The 19,975-nt window shown below is 48.4% G+C and overlaps 10 protein-coding genes across 10 annotated transcripts; 5 read left to right on the top strand and 5 right to left on the bottom strand.

Moving 5' to 3' along the window:
* Positions 1-548: 548 nt before the first annotated feature.
* Positions 549-1,076, bottom strand: N7455_006230 (uncharacterized protein; the record flags this gene model as incomplete). Its single annotated transcript, XM_040959192.2, has 1 exon — positions 549-1,076. The coding sequence occupies one exon, from the start codon at positions 1,074-1,076 to the stop codon at positions 549-551; it is 528 nt and encodes a 175-aa protein (XP_040810339.2).
* An 830-nt stretch (positions 1,077-1,906) lies between these two features.
* On the top strand, positions 1,907-2,636 carry N7455_006229 (P-loop nucleotide/nucleoside kinase family protein; the record flags this gene model as incomplete). Its single annotated transcript, XM_040959210.2, has 2 exons — positions 1,907-2,076; positions 2,146-2,636. The coding sequence occupies exons 1-2, from the start codon at positions 1,968-1,970 to the stop codon at positions 2,634-2,636; spliced, it is 600 nt and encodes a 199-aa protein (XP_040810298.2). The 5' UTR covers positions 1,907-1,967.
* A 964-nt stretch (positions 2,637-3,600) lies between these two features.
* Positions 3,601-5,753, bottom strand: N7455_006228 (uncharacterized protein; the record flags this gene model as incomplete). The annotated part of the gene is made up of 2 exons (XM_040959261.2): positions 3,601-4,947; positions 5,002-5,753. The coding sequence occupies 2 exons, from the start codon at positions 5,751-5,753 to the stop codon at positions 3,696-3,698; spliced, it is 2,004 nt and encodes a 667-aa protein (XP_040810348.2). The 3' UTR covers positions 3,601-3,695.
* Positions 5,754-6,444: 691 nt separating this feature from the next.
* N7455_006227 (putative quinol monooxygenase) lies at positions 6,445-6,813 on the bottom strand (the record flags this gene model as incomplete). Its single annotated transcript, XM_040959212.1, has 2 exons — positions 6,445-6,731; positions 6,792-6,813. The coding sequence occupies 2 exons, from the start codon at positions 6,811-6,813 to the stop codon at positions 6,445-6,447; spliced, it is 309 nt and encodes a 102-aa protein (XP_040810335.1).
* Positions 6,814-7,140: 327 nt separating this feature from the next.
* On the bottom strand, positions 7,141-8,706 carry N7455_006226 (bifunctional AAA family ATPase chaperone/translocase BCS1; the record flags this gene model as incomplete). The annotated part of the gene is made up of 2 exons (XM_040959213.2): positions 7,141-8,505; positions 8,566-8,706. The coding sequence occupies 2 exons, from the start codon at positions 8,704-8,706 to the stop codon at positions 7,141-7,143; spliced, it is 1,506 nt and encodes a 501-aa protein (XP_040810282.2).
* Positions 8,707-9,066: 360 nt separating this feature from the next.
* Positions 9,067-10,684, top strand: N7455_006225 (uncharacterized protein). Its single transcript, XM_065605305.1, has 4 exons — positions 9,067-9,296; positions 9,371-9,415; positions 9,470-10,114; positions 10,179-10,684. Exons 1-4 carry the CDS (start codon positions 9,094-9,096, stop codon positions 10,555-10,557), a joined length of 1,272 nt encoding a protein of 423 aa, XP_065461159.1. The 5' UTR covers positions 9,067-9,093; the 3' UTR covers positions 10,558-10,684.
* Positions 10,685-11,482: 798 nt separating this feature from the next.
* N7455_006224 (uncharacterized protein) lies at positions 11,483-12,025 on the top strand (the record flags this gene model as incomplete). Its single annotated transcript, XM_065605304.1, has 1 exon — positions 11,483-12,025. One exon carries the CDS (start codon positions 11,483-11,485, stop codon positions 12,023-12,025), a length of 543 nt encoding a protein of 180 aa, XP_065461158.1.
* Positions 12,026-12,483: 458 nt separating this feature from the next.
* Positions 12,484-14,389, top strand: N7455_006223 (chaperonin-containing T-complex subunit CCT3; the record flags this gene model as incomplete). Its single annotated transcript, XM_040959202.2, has 6 exons — positions 12,484-12,508; positions 12,562-12,628; positions 12,691-12,899; positions 12,953-13,543; positions 13,604-14,241; positions 14,300-14,389. 6 exons carry the CDS (start codon positions 12,484-12,486, stop codon positions 14,387-14,389), a joined length of 1,620 nt encoding a protein of 539 aa, XP_040810320.1.
* Positions 14,390-14,558: 169 nt separating this feature from the next.
* N7455_006222 (PRKRIP1 family protein) lies at positions 14,559-15,140 on the bottom strand (the record flags this gene model as incomplete). The annotated part of the gene is made up of 1 exon (XM_040959273.2): positions 14,559-15,140. One exon carries the CDS (start codon positions 15,138-15,140, stop codon positions 14,559-14,561), a length of 582 nt encoding a protein of 193 aa, XP_040810276.1.
* Positions 15,141-16,756: 1,616 nt separating this feature from the next.
* On the top strand, positions 16,757-19,198 carry N7455_006221 (PARP-type zinc finger-containing protein; the record flags this gene model as incomplete). Its single annotated transcript, XM_040959194.2, has 5 exons — positions 16,757-16,772; positions 17,009-17,144; positions 17,237-17,408; positions 17,479-17,553; positions 17,609-19,198. The coding sequence occupies 5 exons, from the start codon at positions 16,757-16,759 to the stop codon at positions 19,196-19,198; spliced, it is 1,989 nt and encodes a 662-aa protein (XP_040810358.2).
* Positions 19,199-19,975: the final 777 nt, after the last annotated feature.

The raw sequence follows: 19,975 nt of genomic DNA, 5'->3' as shown, positions 1-19,975 counted from the left end.
TTCCTGGCGTATCCCTGAGTCCCTTATACTCCGGGGAATGTTGGATTGAAGGATCAAGGAATTGCCTCATTTTTCTGTTTCATGGATCTTCGTTGTATTAAAAGAAGGGAATTTACCGTTCGGTTGAAGGGGATCGAAATATTCTGCATGTAAATCGAAATAGACTGACTTAGAGCTATGGTGATACTTGCATGTGATCTAAAGTACCCACACGTCGAGTACACCGAAGAATCGGGCGTCTATCGTGCGGACGTGTGTTTCAATCTGTACAAAACGGAACATAAAACAAACATGCTTTGAATAATCGACAGGGACTTAAGGATGATACAATTCGAAGAAACAAGGTCCCCGCGGTATCTAGATAGGCATCATAGCTAAAATAGACATATTTACATACTAGCTTTTGGTCTTGGTGGCCGTGCTTCCACTACGGTAATGCGTCGCTAAGAAACAAAGAATTCCGGGTATAATTTAAATATTTTCCGGAAAATATGCTAGTGATAGTTGTAGTTCATTTGGTCTGACCACTCCATGCCGCTATTGCTTTCTCAATGACCTCCACCCTTCTCGCGACGTGTGAGTTCCTTGAAAATTGCCTTCTTCGCAAAGCAACTGTACCCAGATGAACCATTCTCAATCTTCCGGTGATGGTATTTTAGTAAAGGAGTTCTCATATTCCAAGTAAGCTCGCAAATATCCCAGGGTATCCCCTCCTCCGATGTAGCATCCAAAGCCGATGGACCAGCCAACTGACTTTGCAAACGTTGTCGTTTTGATGAGAATTCTGGCAGGAGTTCGGGGGGCCTTTTCAGTGATGAGAAATTGAGGCGTGGACGCAATTGAGCAGGTGCTGGTGGAAATGGGGTTCCGAGATTGGAGGCATTGAAACCAGGGGATGTGGGTTGTATCTGAGGCAAGACTCTGCCAGAGAGCTCCTCGTCCTGATCAGATTTGTAGAAACCGCGGGCAATAGGAACATTTCCTAGCACCCAAACGGGAGATGTCTGCTCTCGTGGTGTCACCGGTCGGAAGGCCTTGTAGGCAGTCCGTCTACTAGACGGGCTTGAGGGCAGCATGGTGATGAAAGATGAAAGGTTAAAGCGAGAGAACCCTTCCAACGGTTGAGGCCCTCGCGCGAGCGAGTTCGGAGTCTGAAATACCTAAGTTAGCGAGTGTGAACTGAGGGCTTTTAGTACAACAGAATCACTTGAGCACGCGAGTTCGAAGGCGGAGTCTCCTAATTCAATGCGGTTCAACCGAGAACAGGTAAGAGGATGCAAATGATTAAGTGGCAGAGGCTCGATGGAGAGCCGTCTGAGTGGTAGACGTCCAAGTAGCAACAACTTAAAGGAACAACACAAGGAAAAACGTCCGAATGGTAGACGCCTAGGGGACCACATCAAGGAACAACCTCTAAGCAACATCAAAGTGACAGACGTCTAACTAATCACGTCTAAATAGTAGGCGCATAAGGGACCACGTCCGAATGGTAGATGTCCGAGTGAAAGATGCTGGGGTTTTTATAGGCAATACCCAAGATCAATTAACATGAAGTTTTAAGATACGGCGTGTTCAAAAGTACTTTGTGAGCATATATGGCTGGTGTGTATCATCCCACGTCGAGAGGCCATTCTGTATCGGCTAGCGATGGCGTATAGCTGAAGATGCTATGAACCAGTTAACAACAATATCGAACGCGTTTTCCGCGTGCATATAGATGGACATTATGTGGGATATGGTGCTATGAGCCACCCTATGTATGTACTATGGCGGGAGGTCTGAGTGCGATAACCTCGGGAACATGGCGATATGAGTCATATCCACGAGGTTATGAGTCAATCGAGGGAATATGAACAAACCCTCCCTCTACCTAAGCTTACTACACATTGAACCACCTCATTATATATTTGACGTACCATCATCTAGGGAAAGGATAGTCGAATTTATCCTTCGTCCAGCTTGGGGAAATGGCAGGAACTACGCCCACCTTCAATACACCTGAGTCGCTCAGCCCTCTCCTATGCCGGACAGATAGTGATCCTCGACCTGTTGTGTTAATGACTTGCGGCATGGCTGGTAAGTAAAGGAAAATGTTAGCGGCAAGGTTTGGCTGAATTAAGTAGCTAATAAGAATGTTGCTAATAGGGTCTGGAAAGTCGACGCTGTCTAAATGGATATTATCCAATCATCCGTCTTTCAAAAGGCTCTCAATTGACTCTTATATATATACCAAATACGGGTTGTATAGTGTTGATTACCCAGAGAATATGTACCACAACTATCAAGACGAGGCCCAGAGCGCTCTCCAAACTGAATTACCGCAGTTGCTTCAACAGGGCTCTCAGGATGTAATCCTAGAACTCTCTTGTGCGTTTCAAAAGACCAGAGATGAATGGAAGCAGCTGATCGAAGAGTCCGGAGGTCGATGGGTGCTTGCATATCTTGATGTTGATGATGATGAGTTGCGCCGGCGGGTTAGGGCAAGGAATGAGTTGGCCTTCAAAGATGGCGATTCAGCCTTTTTTATGACAAATGAGATCATGGAGAGTTTCCTTGCTGGCTTTGAGAGGCCGATCGGGGAGGGTGAAATTATTTTACGTTTTGATACTAAGCTTAATGAGGACATTGATGTATAAATCTCAGCGGTGAAGTGAGATATGTTGACCGAGAGGTCATTTCTCTTGTGTATGTACGTGAACACTTGACGGATAAAGCATATACGTGTGTTTCATTTTTATGTCATCTAGTTCTAACCTGGGCACATATTTCGCGGCAGTGGGGTCGGATGATAAAGCTCCATGAGAAACGGAAACATGATGAGGGCCATCAAAAAGTAATTCATAAATAATATGTTGTGTTGTATGGACCAAGTATTCCCTTAGATAAAGGTTGGGCAGCTCACGAAGTCCACATACCACTAGTGATGTTAAAAGCGACCCTAAGGAGTCAAAGTAGCAGGGCTCGCAGTGGTGATGGGTAGGTAGTACCTGGGGGTGATACCCCGTCAACAAGTGTTCCCATTCACGATGCTACCTGTACCCCTCTACAGTTTGATATGCCTGGATAATCCATATGGCGTCCGTGAACTGTGGGATCTGTCTGAGTGCTAGAGCCTGTCGTGCATATGAAAATATGAAGTGTATAACGATAAGCTGTCGTGGTTGTGTCATATATTTCATAGCGACGAAGGAACGAAGAGGCGGGAGAGAGTGTTTGTGAGACTTAAATATATAAATGTTGATGGTATGCTTACCTACTTTCTTACTCTTTGTTAGCTGTGCTTGTTTGCTGCTAGTATTTATGGCCCATTGTCATTGATATTTTAGCTATAATAACAGGAACAAGGCAACCCCCAGAATTGCGAATTATAAAACAAACTCCCCATTCAAAGAATGAGTTACAAACCTGTATTGTCTGATCGTCCTAAGAACCTGCCGTGGATTTCTTTTATCGTTTGGATGTAGAAATTCATGTTGCCACTGGATGTTTATATTCCACTCGCCAGCCTGGGGTTCTTCTCATCAAAGGGAAATCAAGTAACTCATACCACTCCTCATTGCCGCGAAGAACTATCAAATTGGGTATAACTAAAAATTCAAAAAAAAACTAACCCGATCGCTTTCAAACCATCCAAGATAAAAGGAAAATCCAAAAATGACCAACAGACATAAAGAATAAGAAGATTCAAGCCCAGCTTAGAACTTCTCACTGGTTACACACCGCGTGGAATTGACCAACAACCAAGCCAAGATCTTCACAATAAGTGTCAACCCCTTCACAATCAAATCCAAGCCAAAGAACAGTACACGCAAGATAGTGCGAGTAATTCCAGGTAACTTCTCCCCCTCCCGTGTCGAACTATTACCATATCGACCATACTTCTCCAAATCAAACTCCTCAACCACAACCTGCTGATTTTTATTTTTCTTCGAGCGCTGACTGTTTCCCTGCGGCTTCGAAGATGACCTATTCCAGAACTTGAAAACACTTTTCTTCCCCAAGGCCTCTTTGGACTTCTTCTGCGCAGATTTAATCTGCGATGCCAGGTTCATGCTCTCTGCTGCGTCTTCGCGTTCAGCAACCGTCGTCACCAATTTACCCTGGAACACAGGCATTGAGTAAGGGCCAGGGTTGTGGGAAGTCGGTGGTCTAGATGACTTGGGTGATCCGAGAACCATGTCCGCAAGGATTGGGTTCGTGGCCTCGTCTGAGACGGCGACTGCCAGCATTGCAGCGATAAGAGAGTCTATAGCGTATAGAGAGGGGATCGTAGCGATTACCGCGGCCGGGGAAATCGAAAATGTTTTTGTAGCGAAATCCAAGGATGCAAGCGGCTCGTCAAAGTCCGTGACGGGGAGTACGGACGTGCGTAGGTTAGCAGCTTGCTGGGCGGCTTCCATTGCCGTGGAAGAGACGGGGCCAGTTACAATGATTGTTGGCGGCTGGCGAGGAGAAGCGTCGCTCGACGGAGCGGAGACTGTAATGTGCACCATTCCTGAAGATTGGGATCGCACAGGCGAGAGTGGGATTCCCGCGGTGCCGACAAGAGCGGGTGGGTCGTGCTTCGACAGATAAGGGTGTCGTAGCTCGTATAGTCGTTGATGGCGATTCCAGGAGAGTCGACATGACTCTTGTGCTGCGGCCCGTTTGAGTGCATCGGTTTCTACTTCTGCGGTCTCGGCGGGAGTTAGGTGGTGTTGCTTGCTTATCTCGTCGGCTTGGTCTATTGCTAACATAGCTGCTAGTCGGGAGAAGAGTAGGGTGACGAGTCCATCGTTTGGATGCTCACGGCGTATGCGGTCTTCAAGGCTCATCATCATGATTGGGACGTCGTGGTTTGGTCTGGAGGGATCGCATCTGCTTAGCGCGAGTTCGTTTGTTGAATATGTTTGTAGGGTGTAGAACGGGTTCTGGGAGTTTCCGAGAGTGAATGTAGCTGGTCCCGTCCTATGAGGTGTTAGTATTATATAGCATACATATTTGGAAGGCGTGGAATCTTACTTTGTCATGCGTAGGTTCAATGTCCCAACAAGGTCTCGCGGTCTCTGGCCGTTGGCCGTTTCCCATAGCATCTTCAGCTCCTCCATGGACGAGTATGTGACCTCCTCGGACTCCAAAGCCTCAGTCGGGAAGTTGAGAACACTCGCAGGCACAGTCTTTGGCCCGAGAACATGATCAATCTCGGTATTTGTCGACAGCGTAAGCTTTGGAGGTTTCCGAGAAGACTTGACGGGTCGTGGGGCATCTGGAAGTTGTGCGTGATATACCTGCTGATTGAAAGGTAGTTTTGGATCGAACTGAGGGAACATTGATCTCATTGGGACCGAGGTAGTAGACGATTGCGATGACTGCGGGGAGACCGTTGAGGCCGTAGTGTGATGACTACTACTGCTGCTCCTTTGACTAGCATGTGAAGGCAAGGCCTGGTGGTTCACTCTCTTGGCTTGACGATTCTGACTGTGCATGGACTGAGGAGATCTCATGTCATGGGATGCGCCAGCCACAGCCGGCGGGGACTTGGATCTTGAAACATCCCCGGGTGGTGGAGGTGGAATCCCCTGGGTGTCTTCGATAATCTGAAGTAGCAAGGATTCAGTCTTGCCAGGATCCTTGATTTCCTCAAGAGGGATTGAAGAGTCCGGTTCAGATAAGGCTACTGGCTTTTTCCCGGCTTTGCGAAATGGATTGTTAGACCTCTTTACCTCGGGCGATGGAGGTGGAAATAACTGAAATTGATTCATCTTGTCACTCATTTTCACAAATGAAGTATGCTATAAACAAAGACAGAGCGCGAAAGCAGGGGCCGTCGACTGAGATATACCCCATTCTCACCGAATATGCGCATAAGCCCGACAGACCAAGCAGAGTACATGGTTTGTTGAGATGTGTGACAACCCTGCTTATACGGTGGGCGCTTAACCGATTGGGGGTGTGATTGGCCCCCATCCTGGGATGAGCACGTCCATCTGCAGTAGCGGCGCTTCAATGCAGCCTGGTGATTGGTGGGAGGACCATGGGGAATCTATATTTATCGTGATTCAGAGATTATATTGGCTGGTTATTTTTGCAGTGAAGAAGTCGGGGAGTAAGTTGGTTTGACCCTGTTGACCCGATTGACCCTAGTATGTGCATATTTGGTCTGTCGGCTCCGGATGTTCCTAAATAGATAAATTAAGAGAAAAGAAATGACATAATTTAATGGCTGGCATAATATATTAAACTCTTTAAAAGCGCTTAACTCAGGTCGCTATATCTTACCATACCACGTTAAATGCCGTATCCATTTTGCCACCCGATTCCACGAAAAAGCCTTCTTCCTTAAGACCCTTTGAGTGATTTTCCACGTTTACACCAGGTTGATCTTGAAATGAATGCTAATAGCGTGGAATAGTATATGCAATGCTATTGTAAAGTCGTCTCTATTTCTTGTACAACTGGGGCAATTTACATGGTAGAGCCCTCCAACTCCTCCAAGCGGTGCATATCCATATCCTTCTCCAACAAAGGAATCACGTAAGGGTCGAAAGTCTTCCAGTAAGGGTTGTTGAGGTGGTACTCCTGCGAGGATTCCTGGACGTAACGCTCGACGATGGTGAAGTCCTGCTTGTCGAAAACGGACTGCATCACGAACCAAGAAAGGGTTTCCTTGTCGTTCGAGTAGACATTGGAGGCTTCAACAAGCTTAGCCTTGAGCTTAGAGATGGACTCCTCATCCGGCTTGGCGCGGAGGTCTATAACATACTATTGTTAGCGTGGGAAATACTAGTAGCTATAGCAAGGGTATCACATACGAACGACGATTGTGTAAACCATAATGAATGTGTATGCGGGGATGGATAGAGGGGAAGTGAGGGGCAATGGATTTAAGACAGTTAAATATTTAAATAATTAAAATACTTTTGACATATTTAGTCAGTCATCGGTGAGAGAAACAATCTTTTCAAGGTGGATCTGTGTAAATCTCCGAGATTTACCCTTGATGATCCCGATTTCGGGATAAGCTTATTTCCCTATCTTGGATACATCCATATACGGAGTACCTATGTAGGTAGGTAGTTACCTAGGTATAGCCTGTGCAGTCAATCCATACATATGAATGTCTATATATTTTGATGATCTTATTTACATGATAGTGTACAATTACTCGTTCTTCCCCTGGTCTTGACCCAAGGCCTCAGTGTGCACACTGTAGGTTAGACCCTCTGCCATGGAAATCGCACCTTCCATGTTACCCTTGTTATACAAGAATAACCCTTGAAGAGCAGCTGCACTGGTGTTCATAGACCGGTCAGCCTTGTTGCCCGATTCATCTTCAATCAAGCCAAGCTCTTGAAGCCGATCCAAGAAAAGTTTGCGATAAACCCCGTCGGTATCGATATCTTCATAGAATCGATCCCATAAACATCCGACCTGGTAACGAGTCACTTCGCCCAAGCGGACAGTCATATCCACTCGCCCAGGACGGACCAGCGCCTCATCGAGTCGTTCAACGTGGTTGGTAGTAAGGAAGATGATACGCTCCTCTGCACTAGCAACTCCGTCAAGTGCATTAAGCAGTCCTGAGAAAGTCACATTAGCCCCACGATAGCCATCTGCGTCACTTTGTTCGCGTCGGTTCGAGAATGCGGCATCCACATCTTCCAACAGAACCAGCGTTCGGTTGGGAACAATTGTGAGCAAATGATTTAACCGGTCATCGGTCAAGCCACGCTCACTCAGGTTCAGAATGGCAATGTCGTAATCCAACTCGCCCGCTAGTGCCTGGATAAAAGAACTCTTGCCAGTACCCGGAGGACCGTATAAGAGATATCCTCGTCGGTATGGAATTCCACGGTCATGATACCACGATGAGCTTGAAATGAAGTCTTCCACATCTGCCACAACCCGTTCCTTGACTCCCTCGTGGAGAACGACCGACTCCAATGGACGCTTCCGGCGCGGATTTCCAAATGGTTTCCACTCGGTGCCCCAGCTGTTATAGATTGTTGTCTTGCCTTCGTGGCCCTTTGCGGCGTACGCATGAGCTTCGGTGAAGAGGTCCTCGAATATATGGCGTTGAGAGTAGAGGGTGGTGAGAGTGATTGTCTCCCATGGCTTTCCGGTCTGAATATCGCGGGACTTCGACTCACGCATACGATTGACAAAGACAAACGCATTCTTGTATCGGAGAACGTGTTTTCCAGGCCCCGGAATCAGCGAAAAGTGTGTGTGAATTGCTCCGTTCGAATGTTCGACCTTCTGCGTTTGGATGGAGAGGTGGCGCATGCCGGGTGTGAGCTTTTGGAGGAATCGGTCCATGTAGGTAGAGGTGTTCGCCGCAGCTTTGCCTGCATTGAGTTGTGATTGTTGGTAAAGAGTCATCCAGTGTAGGAACCACGGATAGGAGTCATCTTTGATGCTGATCTCGACGTCCACCAGCATCCGCCGACGAAGAAGAGCAGCGCCATGTCGAACACCTTTCTGTGCTAGGGTCAATCCGGCCCCGAGACCTGCAAGGCCGAATCCCTAGTATGAAAAACAATATTAGCACATCGTTTGGGATCGAAACACTGGCAGGTCTCATACCGCTGTGAACAAGGGATTACTCGTGAGCTGCGAGAAGAGACTTCCGTCGCCTTTTTGCGCCGACTGTAGGGCCTGTGTTCTCTGCTGCAGAATCAGGTCGCCCGCAGACGGCGCAGTACTAGGGACCGCATTTGGCTCCATACCAAATCAACAGTGTCGTGAAGATCGCGAATGTCGAGAAGGTCGATACGCGCAGATATCGGAGTTACGACGGGCCGAGAATTTGAGGTACCCACGGTCATGTCACAGGGTAATCCATGGGAGAATCAACGAGGAGAACATCCAGGAGAACTACAACCTTCCAAGGTTTGAATGTACAATTATGACTGATCTTCAAGTATCCAATATGGGGGCAGATGTATAATTTTACACTCCGGTGACCCCGATGTTCACATGGGTAGGCGACGGCCCCCATATCGGAGATATCGGAATTAAAATAACTTTCTGCATCTCGCATTCCTTTCCCCAAAGCGCCTTCGTTCTTTTTGTCCGGACGAGGCTGTGTTCTTTATAAAGCCTTGACCTCCCATGCGACTCCTCTTCCGTCCTCCGCTTACTCGGCGGATACAGTACAAACGCGTTATTCATCCAACAATCCGCAACATGAGCACCGGACCCACTACCGAAGTGCTATATGCGCTGACCGTGGCCAAATCCCCGGCTAGACCTAGCCCAGAAGATGTTTTGAAGAAAAGTCATCATGCAAAGAGTGGATTCAGAAACCCGTGGGAGTAAGTGAGGCTCTGTGAAATTCCGGGTTCTTGATCGTTCGTCGCATAGACTAACCAGCAGCGCCGTCTCGTAGATCTTTTCGCGATATGGATTCGAAAGATATCATGCAAATGATGATGTAGGTAATTGTCGGCCATCGAAGGAAACCAGTATCTGACGCGTGCAACTGCAGCCTTCGTCGATTGAACGGCAAAGCGAACAATCCCGATACCACCCCGCCAACAGTCACCGTTCGCAAACCCGAATTTCTTCCCAGCCGCGATACCCCCAAGCTGCGCGCAACTTGGCTTGGACATGCATGCTATTATGTGGAGTTCCCAAGTGGTCTCCGAGTACTGTTTGACCCAGTGTTCGAAGCACGTTGCGGACCATGCTGTGGACCATACTCCCTAGGTCCCAAGCGCTATACTGAGCCTGCATGTCAGATCAAGGATATCCCTGTCATCGACGCGGTGGTCATCTCCCACAATCACTATGACCATTTGTCCTACCCAACTGTCTCGGAGATCGCGAAAAGGCACCCCAATTGCCACTTCTTCGCCCCACTAGGCAACAAGTCCTGGTTCCACAGCTCGGGCATCAAAAATGTAACCGAGATGGATTGGTGGGATGAGCGTGATATTGCGATGTCACCCAAGGAGGGAAAACAAGCCCAGGTTGAACCAGTAGGCGAAGCTTCTGCCACAGCAGAGATCAAGGCACGCATCAGTTGCCTGCCTTGTCAGCATGTTACTGCCCGCACTCCTTTCGACAAATACAAGACACTATGGGCTTCCTGGGCCATTGAGTCTGGTGGCGGCAAAGTGTATTTTGCTGGGTATGATAAGCTCCCCCGACCCATCCACACTATCAGAATCATGCATTGCTGACCTCCAACCCAGTGATTCCGGCTACAGGGCAGTGGACGAGCTGCCAGAAGGGGAGGATGATTGGGACCCCAAGTACAATTTCCCCATATGTCCTGCCTTCGAGCAGGTAGGTGAGTTCCGGGGACCATTTGATCTCGGCTTAATCCCCATTGGAGCATACGCTCCTCGTCATATTTTCAGTCCGGCACATTCTGACCCCCATGATGCTGTTCGCATTTTCAAAGACACTAAATGCAAAAAGGCATTGGGCATGCACTGGGGCACTTGGGTACTTACTGAAGAGGATGTCCTTGAGCCTCCTAAAAAGCTCAAGGAGGCGTTGAAAAAACATGATCTTGCTGAGAATGGTGTTTTTGATGTGTGTGATATTGGAGAGAGCCGAGAGTTTTGAACAAGACTCTGCTTCGTGTACATTATTCAGTGCTTATCCCCGCTCTTTTTTTGTATGATTTTGCATCTGATTGCCGTTCAATGTTTACACAACAGCGAAGTGATCCTTTATTTTTCGTTCATATGGGGTTGGCTAATCACCATTTCTATTCTCGTTTGCTGGCGCATATAATACCCTAACAACTTTGCCCCAGATGTTGGTTATCCCGGTTTGCCGCCAGGTTTATCCAGGTTCCTATATGATTTTTCGTTGTTGATGAACGTTCCTTCCTTGAGTATGTCTTGAATGTCGCAGGAGAGCCCTAACATAATCATGGGGGACTTACAACCATTCTTCTCGGCCCTCTTGAACGAAAAAGGATCGCCCAAGTTTCAATTTTGACACTTTGCTCTTCGGCAAAGCAAAGGCAAGACACGGACAGCAAGCTTATCCTTTTACACAGCGATCTGGAGGCGATCGTAGTCTCCATATGGGATTTTCAACTTGAGGAAAGGCCAGAGAATACTCAATGATTAGAAGATCAATTCTTCTAATATATACATGCTTTCACTGTGCCTTCACCAATGCTTTACCTTACGACCAATTGTAATATACATCGAAATTGTTCATACACTATGTTTACGTCCGAAATTCCTACTTCGTTATCCATCCATGTATCTTGGTTAGGATTCTTCTGCCTGTCTCTTAAATCCCTTCCAATGGCTCTTTCCGGCGGGCTCACATCTATCCGACATCTCTATGACCTTTGATGCACTTCTTTTTCAATATACCTTCTTCGATCATCCTCGATATACTCTGCGCTGAGAACCCTTTGACAAACCTGCACCGGCATTTTCACAGTATCCATTTGCGGTTTGATGCATATGTATATTCTCATCTCGCATCGATGCCACTGCAAATCCAGCGAGAGTCAGAATCATGGAACATGCCATCTGGCCGAGAGACTGCAGAGCCATCGACACCGCCTGAGCAGACAAGCTTCGTTTGGAAACTTGGGAATATTCCCGTTCCTCCTAGCTTCAACACTTGTGCCGAAGATTCAGTTTCTTTTGAAGAGTTGGAAGTCCTACGTACCAATCCTACGAGGAATTTCCCACGGCCAACCAAGGAGATCTCGGCCCAACAAAGTCCAGCTCCGATGGTTTCCCAAAAGAGACGCCCTCGGAAACTGTTGCCAGCAATCTCATTCGTGAGAAACCGCCATCGGGTACATTCAGAGACCTCTCCAAACGTTCGCCGACGAAAGAGAAAACACAAGGCAGTTACACCGAGCTATGGAAGGAAGAGGCGCACAAACCCACAGTCAATGAGGACAAAAAAGCAGAAGACATCCGAAAAGCAAAGCATTTCATCTGGTCATGTGAAAACGAGACGCACAGAATTGAAACCCAAAGATAACAAACACCGGACCAACGACACCGATGAGACCCATGAATCGAAGCCTGTGCGGCCGTGTCACCTCAGATGAGCCAATTCATTCACCATGTTGAACTTTACCGAAGTTCATCACCCGATGCCTCTCAATCTTGGTAACGAAGTCCCTTGGCATTATGAAGTCGGAGATGGCGGTTCTCTAAGGCTGGTTTAGTTTCTGAAATTTGCTCTTCTCCCAAGGGTCGTTGAATATGTATAAAGACACGGAATCAAACAGACCGTATCACGATGAATATACAACTTTGTAGAGTTGCGAAGACGTAGATAAATTGGAGATGTTTGCCTGGTTTGTCAGGGTGACACGCTAGCCGTATACGGACTAGCCCGAGGGAGCTCCCACTTCGCCTGGAAATTTGATGGAATGCGGGCGAACAGTGTTGAAGTCGGAACTCTTGGATTGTCATCTTCGTGCAATATTTTTTTAATATTGACAAGTGATAAAGACCGTTTTATATCTAATTCCCACTCAAACTACAACAAAACACCGCCAATATGCAGGCTCCGGTGGTGGTGATGAGTAGGTTACCCCCCATCGAGTTGATCCCCTTTAAGTGCTAACAAATCATCCAGACACCAATTCCGGCGAGCGCCAGGTTGGCCGGAAAGCACAAATGTCTAACATTACCGCGGCGAAGACGTACATTATCCCTCGATCCTCCGCTGTTCTCCCCTGCTCGATGCTAATTCAATAAACACCAGTGTTGCGGATATCATTCGGTCATGTCTCGGACCCAAGGCGATGTTGAAGATGCTGCTTGACCCTATGGGTGGTATTGTGTTGACCAACGATGGCCACGCTATCCTGCGAGAGATCGAAGTGTCGCACCCCGCGGCCAAGAGCATGATCGAGCTCAGCCGTACCCAGGACGAGGAGGTCGGAGATGGTACCACAACAGTCATCATCCTTGGTATGATAAGATTTATCTCGGAACGTTGGAGGGTAAATGCTGATATTCCGTAGCCGGTGAAATGCTCGCCCAGGCCATCCCCCAGCTCGAACGCAACATCCACCCCGTCGTCATTATCCAGGCTTTCAAGCGTGCCCTCGCCGATGCTCTTCAGATCGTGGAGGATGTTTCGACACCCGTCGACATTCACGATGACAAGGCCATGTACAGCCTTATCCAGTCCTCCATCGGAACCAAGTTCGTGTCCCGTTGGTCAGAGCTCATGTGCAGCCTCGCCTTGCGCGCTGTGCGAACCGTCTCCTTCGATGTCGGCAGTGGAAAGCATGAAGTCGACATCAAGCGTTACGCCCGTATTGAAAAGGTCCCCGGTGGTCAAATCGAGGATTCTGAGGTGATTGACGGTGTGATGGTCAACAAGGATATCACGCATCCCAAGATGCGTCGCAGAATCGAAAACCCCCGTATTCTTCTCCTGGATTGCCCCCTCGAGTACAAGAAGGGAGAGTCTCAAACCAACATTGAGATTTCCAAGGAGGATGACTGGAACCGTATTCTCCAGATTGAGGAGGAGCAGGTCAAGCACATGTGCGAGGCCGTTCTGGCTTTCAAGCCCGATGTTGTTATCACCGAGAAGGGTGTTTCCGGTAAGCAAGCGGTCTGATTAGGGTGATTGATTGCATGTTCTAACCACCGAGCTTTACTAGATCTTGCACAGCACTTCCTGGTGAAGGCCAACATCACAGCCCTCCGCCGTGTGCGAAAGACCGATAACAACCGTATTGCCCGTGCAAGCGGTGCTACCATCGTCAACCGTGTCGATGACATCCAGGAGTCCGATATTGGTACCGGGTGCGGACTGTTCGAGATTGAGAAGATTGGTGATGAGTACTTCACATTCATGCGCAAGTGCAAGTCCCCGAAGGCCTGCACAATCCTGCTGCGTGGCCCTTCCAAGGATATCCTTAACGAGGTTGAGCGCAACTTGCAGGATGCCATGTCCGTTGCTCGTAACGTTATCTTCCACCCTCGTCTGTCCCCTGGTGGTGGTGCTACTGAGATGGCTGTCTCCGTGAAGCTCAGCCAGCTTGCCCGCTCCGTCGAGGGTGTCCAGCAGTGGCCATACAAGGCTGTTGCCGACGCTATGGAGGTCATTCCCCGTACATTGGCCCAGAACGCTGGCGCCAGCCCCATCCGTGTGCTTACCAGTCTCCGTGCCAAGCACGTTGAGGGCCAAAACACCTGGGGTCTGGACGGCGAGTCTGGCAACTTGGTTGATATGAAGGAGTACGGTGTTTGGGAGCCCGAAGCCGTCAAGCTTCAGAGCATCAAGACTGCAGTCGAGGTAAGCATCGTAACGTTTCCCCATACGTACTACATTTCACTAACATGTCTCTCTCTAGTCCGCATGTCTCCTTCTCCGTGTCGACGACATCTGCAGCGGAAAGTCCGCCCAACAGATCGCCGGCGGCGGCGGTGGCGGCGAGGAATGATTGATAGACGAAAAAGAAAAATGATTGGACTCGAGGTCCGTACATAATGTTACACGATTTGCCTCATGGCTGTCTTCCTTCTGTATGAATATCCTAGATTCAAAAAAAAAAACCAAATCCAGATGGGTATCTTCGTATCGTACACAGCCAGCGTTTGAACCTGCCTCCACTAGTCCTCATCGTGGAAAATGACACCAGGAACTTCCTGCTGGGCCACCTGGCCATCCACATCGCCTCCATTCTGATCTGCCATAGTGACCATTGAGCCCGGGGCAGCCGAGCTCTCCACAGGAGCAGTATCCATCTGATCAGCACCCTTCTTGCCACGCGCATTCTTCTTCTTCTCCCTCCTCCTCCGATTCTTCTCCGTCTTTTCGTCATCCTTGCGCTTCTTCTCCTCGCGCTCCTTCTCCCAAGTCTCATTATTCTTCTCCGCATCCACCTCGGACTGCATCATTCGCAGTCGTTCATACTCTCGCCGCCGACTAGCCTTGTACACGTGGAATTCGCCGGAGCCCGCACCGGCTGAGGAACCCTGCACGTTGGTAACAATCTCTGGCGGCGCCGAGAGCGATGCCACGGTGCGAGGCTTCAAGACATCTGGTAGGTGCAGGTCTTTACTCGGGTCTTTAAAGAGTGTCTGGATCTCATTGGCGACCTCGGAATGCGGTGTCACGGCGCGCCGTTTTGTTGGCCGCTTGCTGCGTGAATCCGCGCTTGTGGGGATGGATTCTGGGCCTGGTTCAGACATTGTGTGGGTGTTGGGTTGAGGAGAGGTGATGCGACCGCGTGGAATCGGTGGGGCTTGCGCAAGTGGGAGGAATTGATGTCTTCTCCTTTGGAGTGATAGTGAAGGAGTTGTCGCTTTTGGCACTAGAAGGTCACCACTGCGTGTTTTGTGGGGTTTGGATTGTTCGAGTGCACCGAGAAAGGCGAGTAGTAGGTAGTACCAAGCTCAAGATGTAGACTTGGGCAACATTCAACCGTCGAAATAGTCTAACCGCCTTCGGTTAGCGGCATAAGCACATGGCAGATCACCGTTTCCAGAGGTTTTCTTCCAATACTGTTTAGCTTGGGATGCTTGTTTTGATGCTATTCAGGTTGCTGATAATCCGCTATCTTTCAGATACTTTGTTCGTGATATCCAAAGTGGCATCTCGGGAATTATGTAGGTGTGGAATGCCAATTCTTTACACGTCCCAGCTTGGAATACCCATCCATGGGCCTTTCCCACTTTGAACCGGGCCCTTGTGACTGATCTTCATACGATCTATTCCTATGGAATGGGAACACCTATGGAATTGATACCTAAATATCTAGATATCATGGCAGCTCAATCGACTCCCATCAACATCACAGGCCGTGGGGGAGAACGCTTCTTGTCACATGCTTATGCTATGAAAATTTCTTATGGTATGAGATGCCGTAATTTCCTCATTGGCAAGAATAAAAATTTCCTCCCAATGGTTACTGGCTGCTTTGAGCTATAAATTAGGATATGCCGGCGGTACGGATATCTTCAATGCTACAAGGTTATAGGAAGTATTACCATGCCCTAATCCAAAGTCGCCTCCTGATAATGAATAGTTAACATACTAGGACGAACATTCAATATCTTAAAAACAGCAGGAAATCAAGTTTACTACTACTCGAACAACACTACCTTCATGTAGGTATATTTTCAACCATCTTTTGAGCACTTCGGAAACTTGGAAGTTGTTAAGTAACAACTGGTCAAAACGTCAGACCCTTTTTAGGTCTAGTACGCGCGATGCATACAGACCAATAAAATAAATCAATGGTAACTTAAAATGCGACGATTGGGGGAAAATATCAAAGAAATAACACAATACCTAGGTAGCTAATTATATACCGAGAAGACTTCTGATTGGCTAGAAAATGCATGTTCAAAAGGGGCGGGACAAAGGGACCATTTCTTTGTTTCTTTGTTCTTTGTTCCGTATTATTGTTCTTTCCCCCAAATGGGAATCTTCATATATCTCACTATTTACTGAGAACAATGAAAGAGAGCATATGCCAATACTCGGGTAAAGGTCAAAGGTCAAGTGACCACCTAATAAGACTTTCTTGCAGCTGTCCGCTTTGAATGATCCTATTGACTTGGTGTTTACAATAACTTCGATTTTTGAACTTTCCTATTTTCGGAGTGTGGTCAGTCTGCGCAAACGGGTTTATTTTCTTTCTTCATGTTCCCTTTGTTCACTACATAGTCACTAGTCTCCCGCATATCTGTGTCCTGCCCAGCTGGTACTACCCTACTTACTTCACTTCACATCCATCAACTTCACACTTACACACTTACACTTCCTTTTCTTCCTACTTGCATAGTGACTACGATCAGTCAAAATGCCATACCGATTTGGTAAGTTGCATCATCTCGTATTTCTATGTCTTCCCTACTGGTGTTCGCATGGTCAATGGACCTATGTCCATTGCGCCAACTGTGAGTCCTGGTTGCACGACTGAAAATGTGATACCATGCCCTAATTCATGGACATCTCCTTGGTGTATTCTGTTGTTTCTGACAAAAATACCCACTTCCCTAAGCCCAACGAGCTACAGCAGCCTTCATGACATCACAGCTAACTTCATCGTCAGAGATTGCCGCTCAAGGCCGTGCTGGCTGCAGGGCCCCCGATTGCCTCGAAGAGAGGAGCAAGATCGCTAAGGGTGAATTACGTGTTGGTACATGGGTGGACAATGCGACCTTTCAGGCCTGGTACTGGCGCCACTGGTGAGTCCAGCCTTGTTAAGACACATGGTGGTCTTAATATTATTCATGGTTTCTATTCCTGAGCAAATATTTAAAGTACTGACCTCCTTTAGGGGTTGCCTTACCCCCAAGCAAATCGTGAACGTTACGAAGGAGCTCACTACGGACTCTGGGGATATTGATTTCTCTCTCCTTGATGGCTTTAATGAGCTCACCGATGAGCTCCAGGAGAAGGTTCGCAAGGCCATCGAAGTGGGTCACGTCGAAGATGAGGAATGGAATGGCGTAAGTTCACCTTCCTCGATCTGCACACTTGGATCATTTCCTTTGAAATGGATCAACTAATACTTCCTAGGACATTGCATTCAACCGTCCTGGACATGTTGGCATGCGTCCCAAGAGCCGCAAGACCAAGGCCAAGGCCGATGAGGTTCGTGGATTCCATTTTGTATCCATTTCATATGAGATACTAATCTCACTCCCAGTCCGAGGAAGCTGAGCAGTCCTCTCCTGCCCAGAAACATGGCTTGACTGATTCCGAGAATGCGGACGAGGAGCCCACCAAGAAGAAACAAACTCGTACCAAGAAGGCTTCCGATGATCAGGATGAAGCCATTGCCGAGGCCGCTATCGTTGACACTGAGCCCAAGGAGGTCAAGAAGCGTGGCCGCGGTGGAAAGGAGACTGCTGAGGACCAAGTTTTTACTGCGGAGGCTGATGTCAAGATTGAGCCCAAGAAGCGTGGCCGTGGCCATCCCCCGAAGAAGGTTTCTGAAGACGAGGGTGCCGATGCTGACATTGAGATGACCACCGATCCCACTGAGCCTACTGAGCCTAAGAAGCGTGCTCCTCGTGCCAAGAAGGTCACCAATGAAACCGCCTCTGCTGATATCGAGCCCAAGGAGGAGCCAACCGAGCCCAAGAAGCGTGCTCCTCGTGCCAAGAAGGTTACCAAAGATGAAACTGCATCCGACGATATTGAACTGAAGGAGGAGCCCACCGAACCTAAGAAGCGTGCTCCTCGTGCCAAGAAGGTCACCACTGAAACTGCCTCTGCTGATATCGAGCCCAAGAAGCGTGCTCCTCGTGCTAAGAAGGTTACCAAAGATGAAACTGCCTCTGACGACATTGAACCCAAGGAGGAGCCCACCAAGCGTGCTACTCGTAGCAAGAAAGTCGCTACCTCCGCTTCCGACAACGAGTCCGGCGAGATTGCCCTTGCCAATGAGGATCAGCCAACCAAGAAGGCGCCCGTGACTCGTGCAACTCGTGCCAAGAAGGATGCTCAGGAAAATGTTGCCCCCGTCGACAAGGATGTCTCCTCTGCGGACAATGAGACCGCCACTATCTTCAACCCTGTCAAGAATCGTGCGGCTCGTGGCAAGAAGGATGTGAACAACAAGGTTTCTCCCGTTGAGAAGGATGTCTCCTCTGCCGACAACGAGACTGGTCCTGCCAATGGCCAGACGAAGAAGTCTACCACTCGTGTGAAGACTGCAAATGGCACAAATACCAAGAATGGCTCGAAGGCTACTAAGGGAGCCAAGACCAATGGAGCCGATGCTTCAAAGGAAGAGCATGCTGAGGAATCTACTGAGAAGCCCAAGCGCACTCGCAATGCCAACAACAAGACCAACGGCAATAATGCCACTGAGACCAAGCCCAAAGCAACTCGCACCCGCAAGGTGGCTGCCGACAAGGTTGCTGAGCCCACCAACGCTGCCAAGGAGAAGCCTAAGACCGGAGGTCGCAAGCCGGCTGCCGCTAAGGTCACCGATGAGTCCGCTGACCAGGCTGAGAAGGAGCCTACCGAGGCCTCCACTGAGAAATCTGTTGAGGACACCGCCGTGAAGTCTGAGGATAGTCCCGAGAATGCTTCCTCCGAGGTTCCCGATGAGCCCATTGTCGACGCTACCGAGAAACCTGCTGAGGACGCTACTGTGGGGCTCGTTGGGGACGTTACCGAGCAGGCCGCTGAGGACGTTGCCGAGCAGCCCGTTGAGGATGGTACTGAGCAGCCCCTCGAGTCTCCTCTGGAGCCAGTCAAGGGAGAGGATTACGATGACGACTTCTAAGCTCGCCTGTTGTCCCAGCCTGCCTCATTTCGTGTGCAGAACCTTGCACTCTTGTGAATTACGAAATACCAACTTTTCTCTTTTGTGCTTTATGTTTCAACTGGTCTTTTTCCATCGGGTCTTTTTGTTTTCCATTTCGCTCTGTACAACAATCTCGATGGATGCCAGCGAGATACCTGCGATTTGCGATTTGCGTTTTCTTTCTCTTTTTTTTTAATTCTTCTAAATGTTTTCATCTCTTTTTTTCCTCCGGGCGTGGGATTCGGTTTCCCTTTAGCGATGGCTGGTTTGCACAAGTGCACCGCCATATGTATTCATTTTCGGGTCTTTCTCACCATCGATTAGCCTGCGAGTTGACATAACGAATTGAATTATTTTCAAAAAGAAATTACCGCTGTACATCTTGTAATAACAAGGAGTTTTGTACATCAAGGTGGTTGAGGTACGTCTTCGAAGACTAGCACCACTATCATGAAAGTATCCAGACGGTGGATATGGTACTGTGATCCTGAAATATGGCCCGAGATAATCTTGTCGGTATGACCTGCGAGAATCAAGCTTCATGCGACCATCGAACTACATAGCACGGTCAAAGGGCTATCACTACGAGTGTTGGAGACGAATGAAATCTGTTGATTAAGAATATCTGCCTTGATAAAGGCTAACCATGAGCCTGCCTGATCTCCCTATGTCCACCTCAGAACGACGAAAGGAAGAGAAGATAAACCATTTCATGGAAATCCTTCTCCTGCGCAAGGTGAAATGACCGAAACGCCA

The sequence above is a fragment of the Penicillium solitum genome, assembly GCF_028829755.1.
Source record: "Penicillium solitum strain IBT 25940 chromosome Unknown utg000004l_segment0_segment0, whole genome shotgun sequence".
In the NCBI taxonomy this organism is placed as follows: domain Eukaryota; kingdom Fungi; phylum Ascomycota; class Eurotiomycetes; order Eurotiales; family Aspergillaceae; genus Penicillium; species Penicillium solitum.
This window is presented reverse-complemented; position numbering and strand designations above follow the sequence as displayed.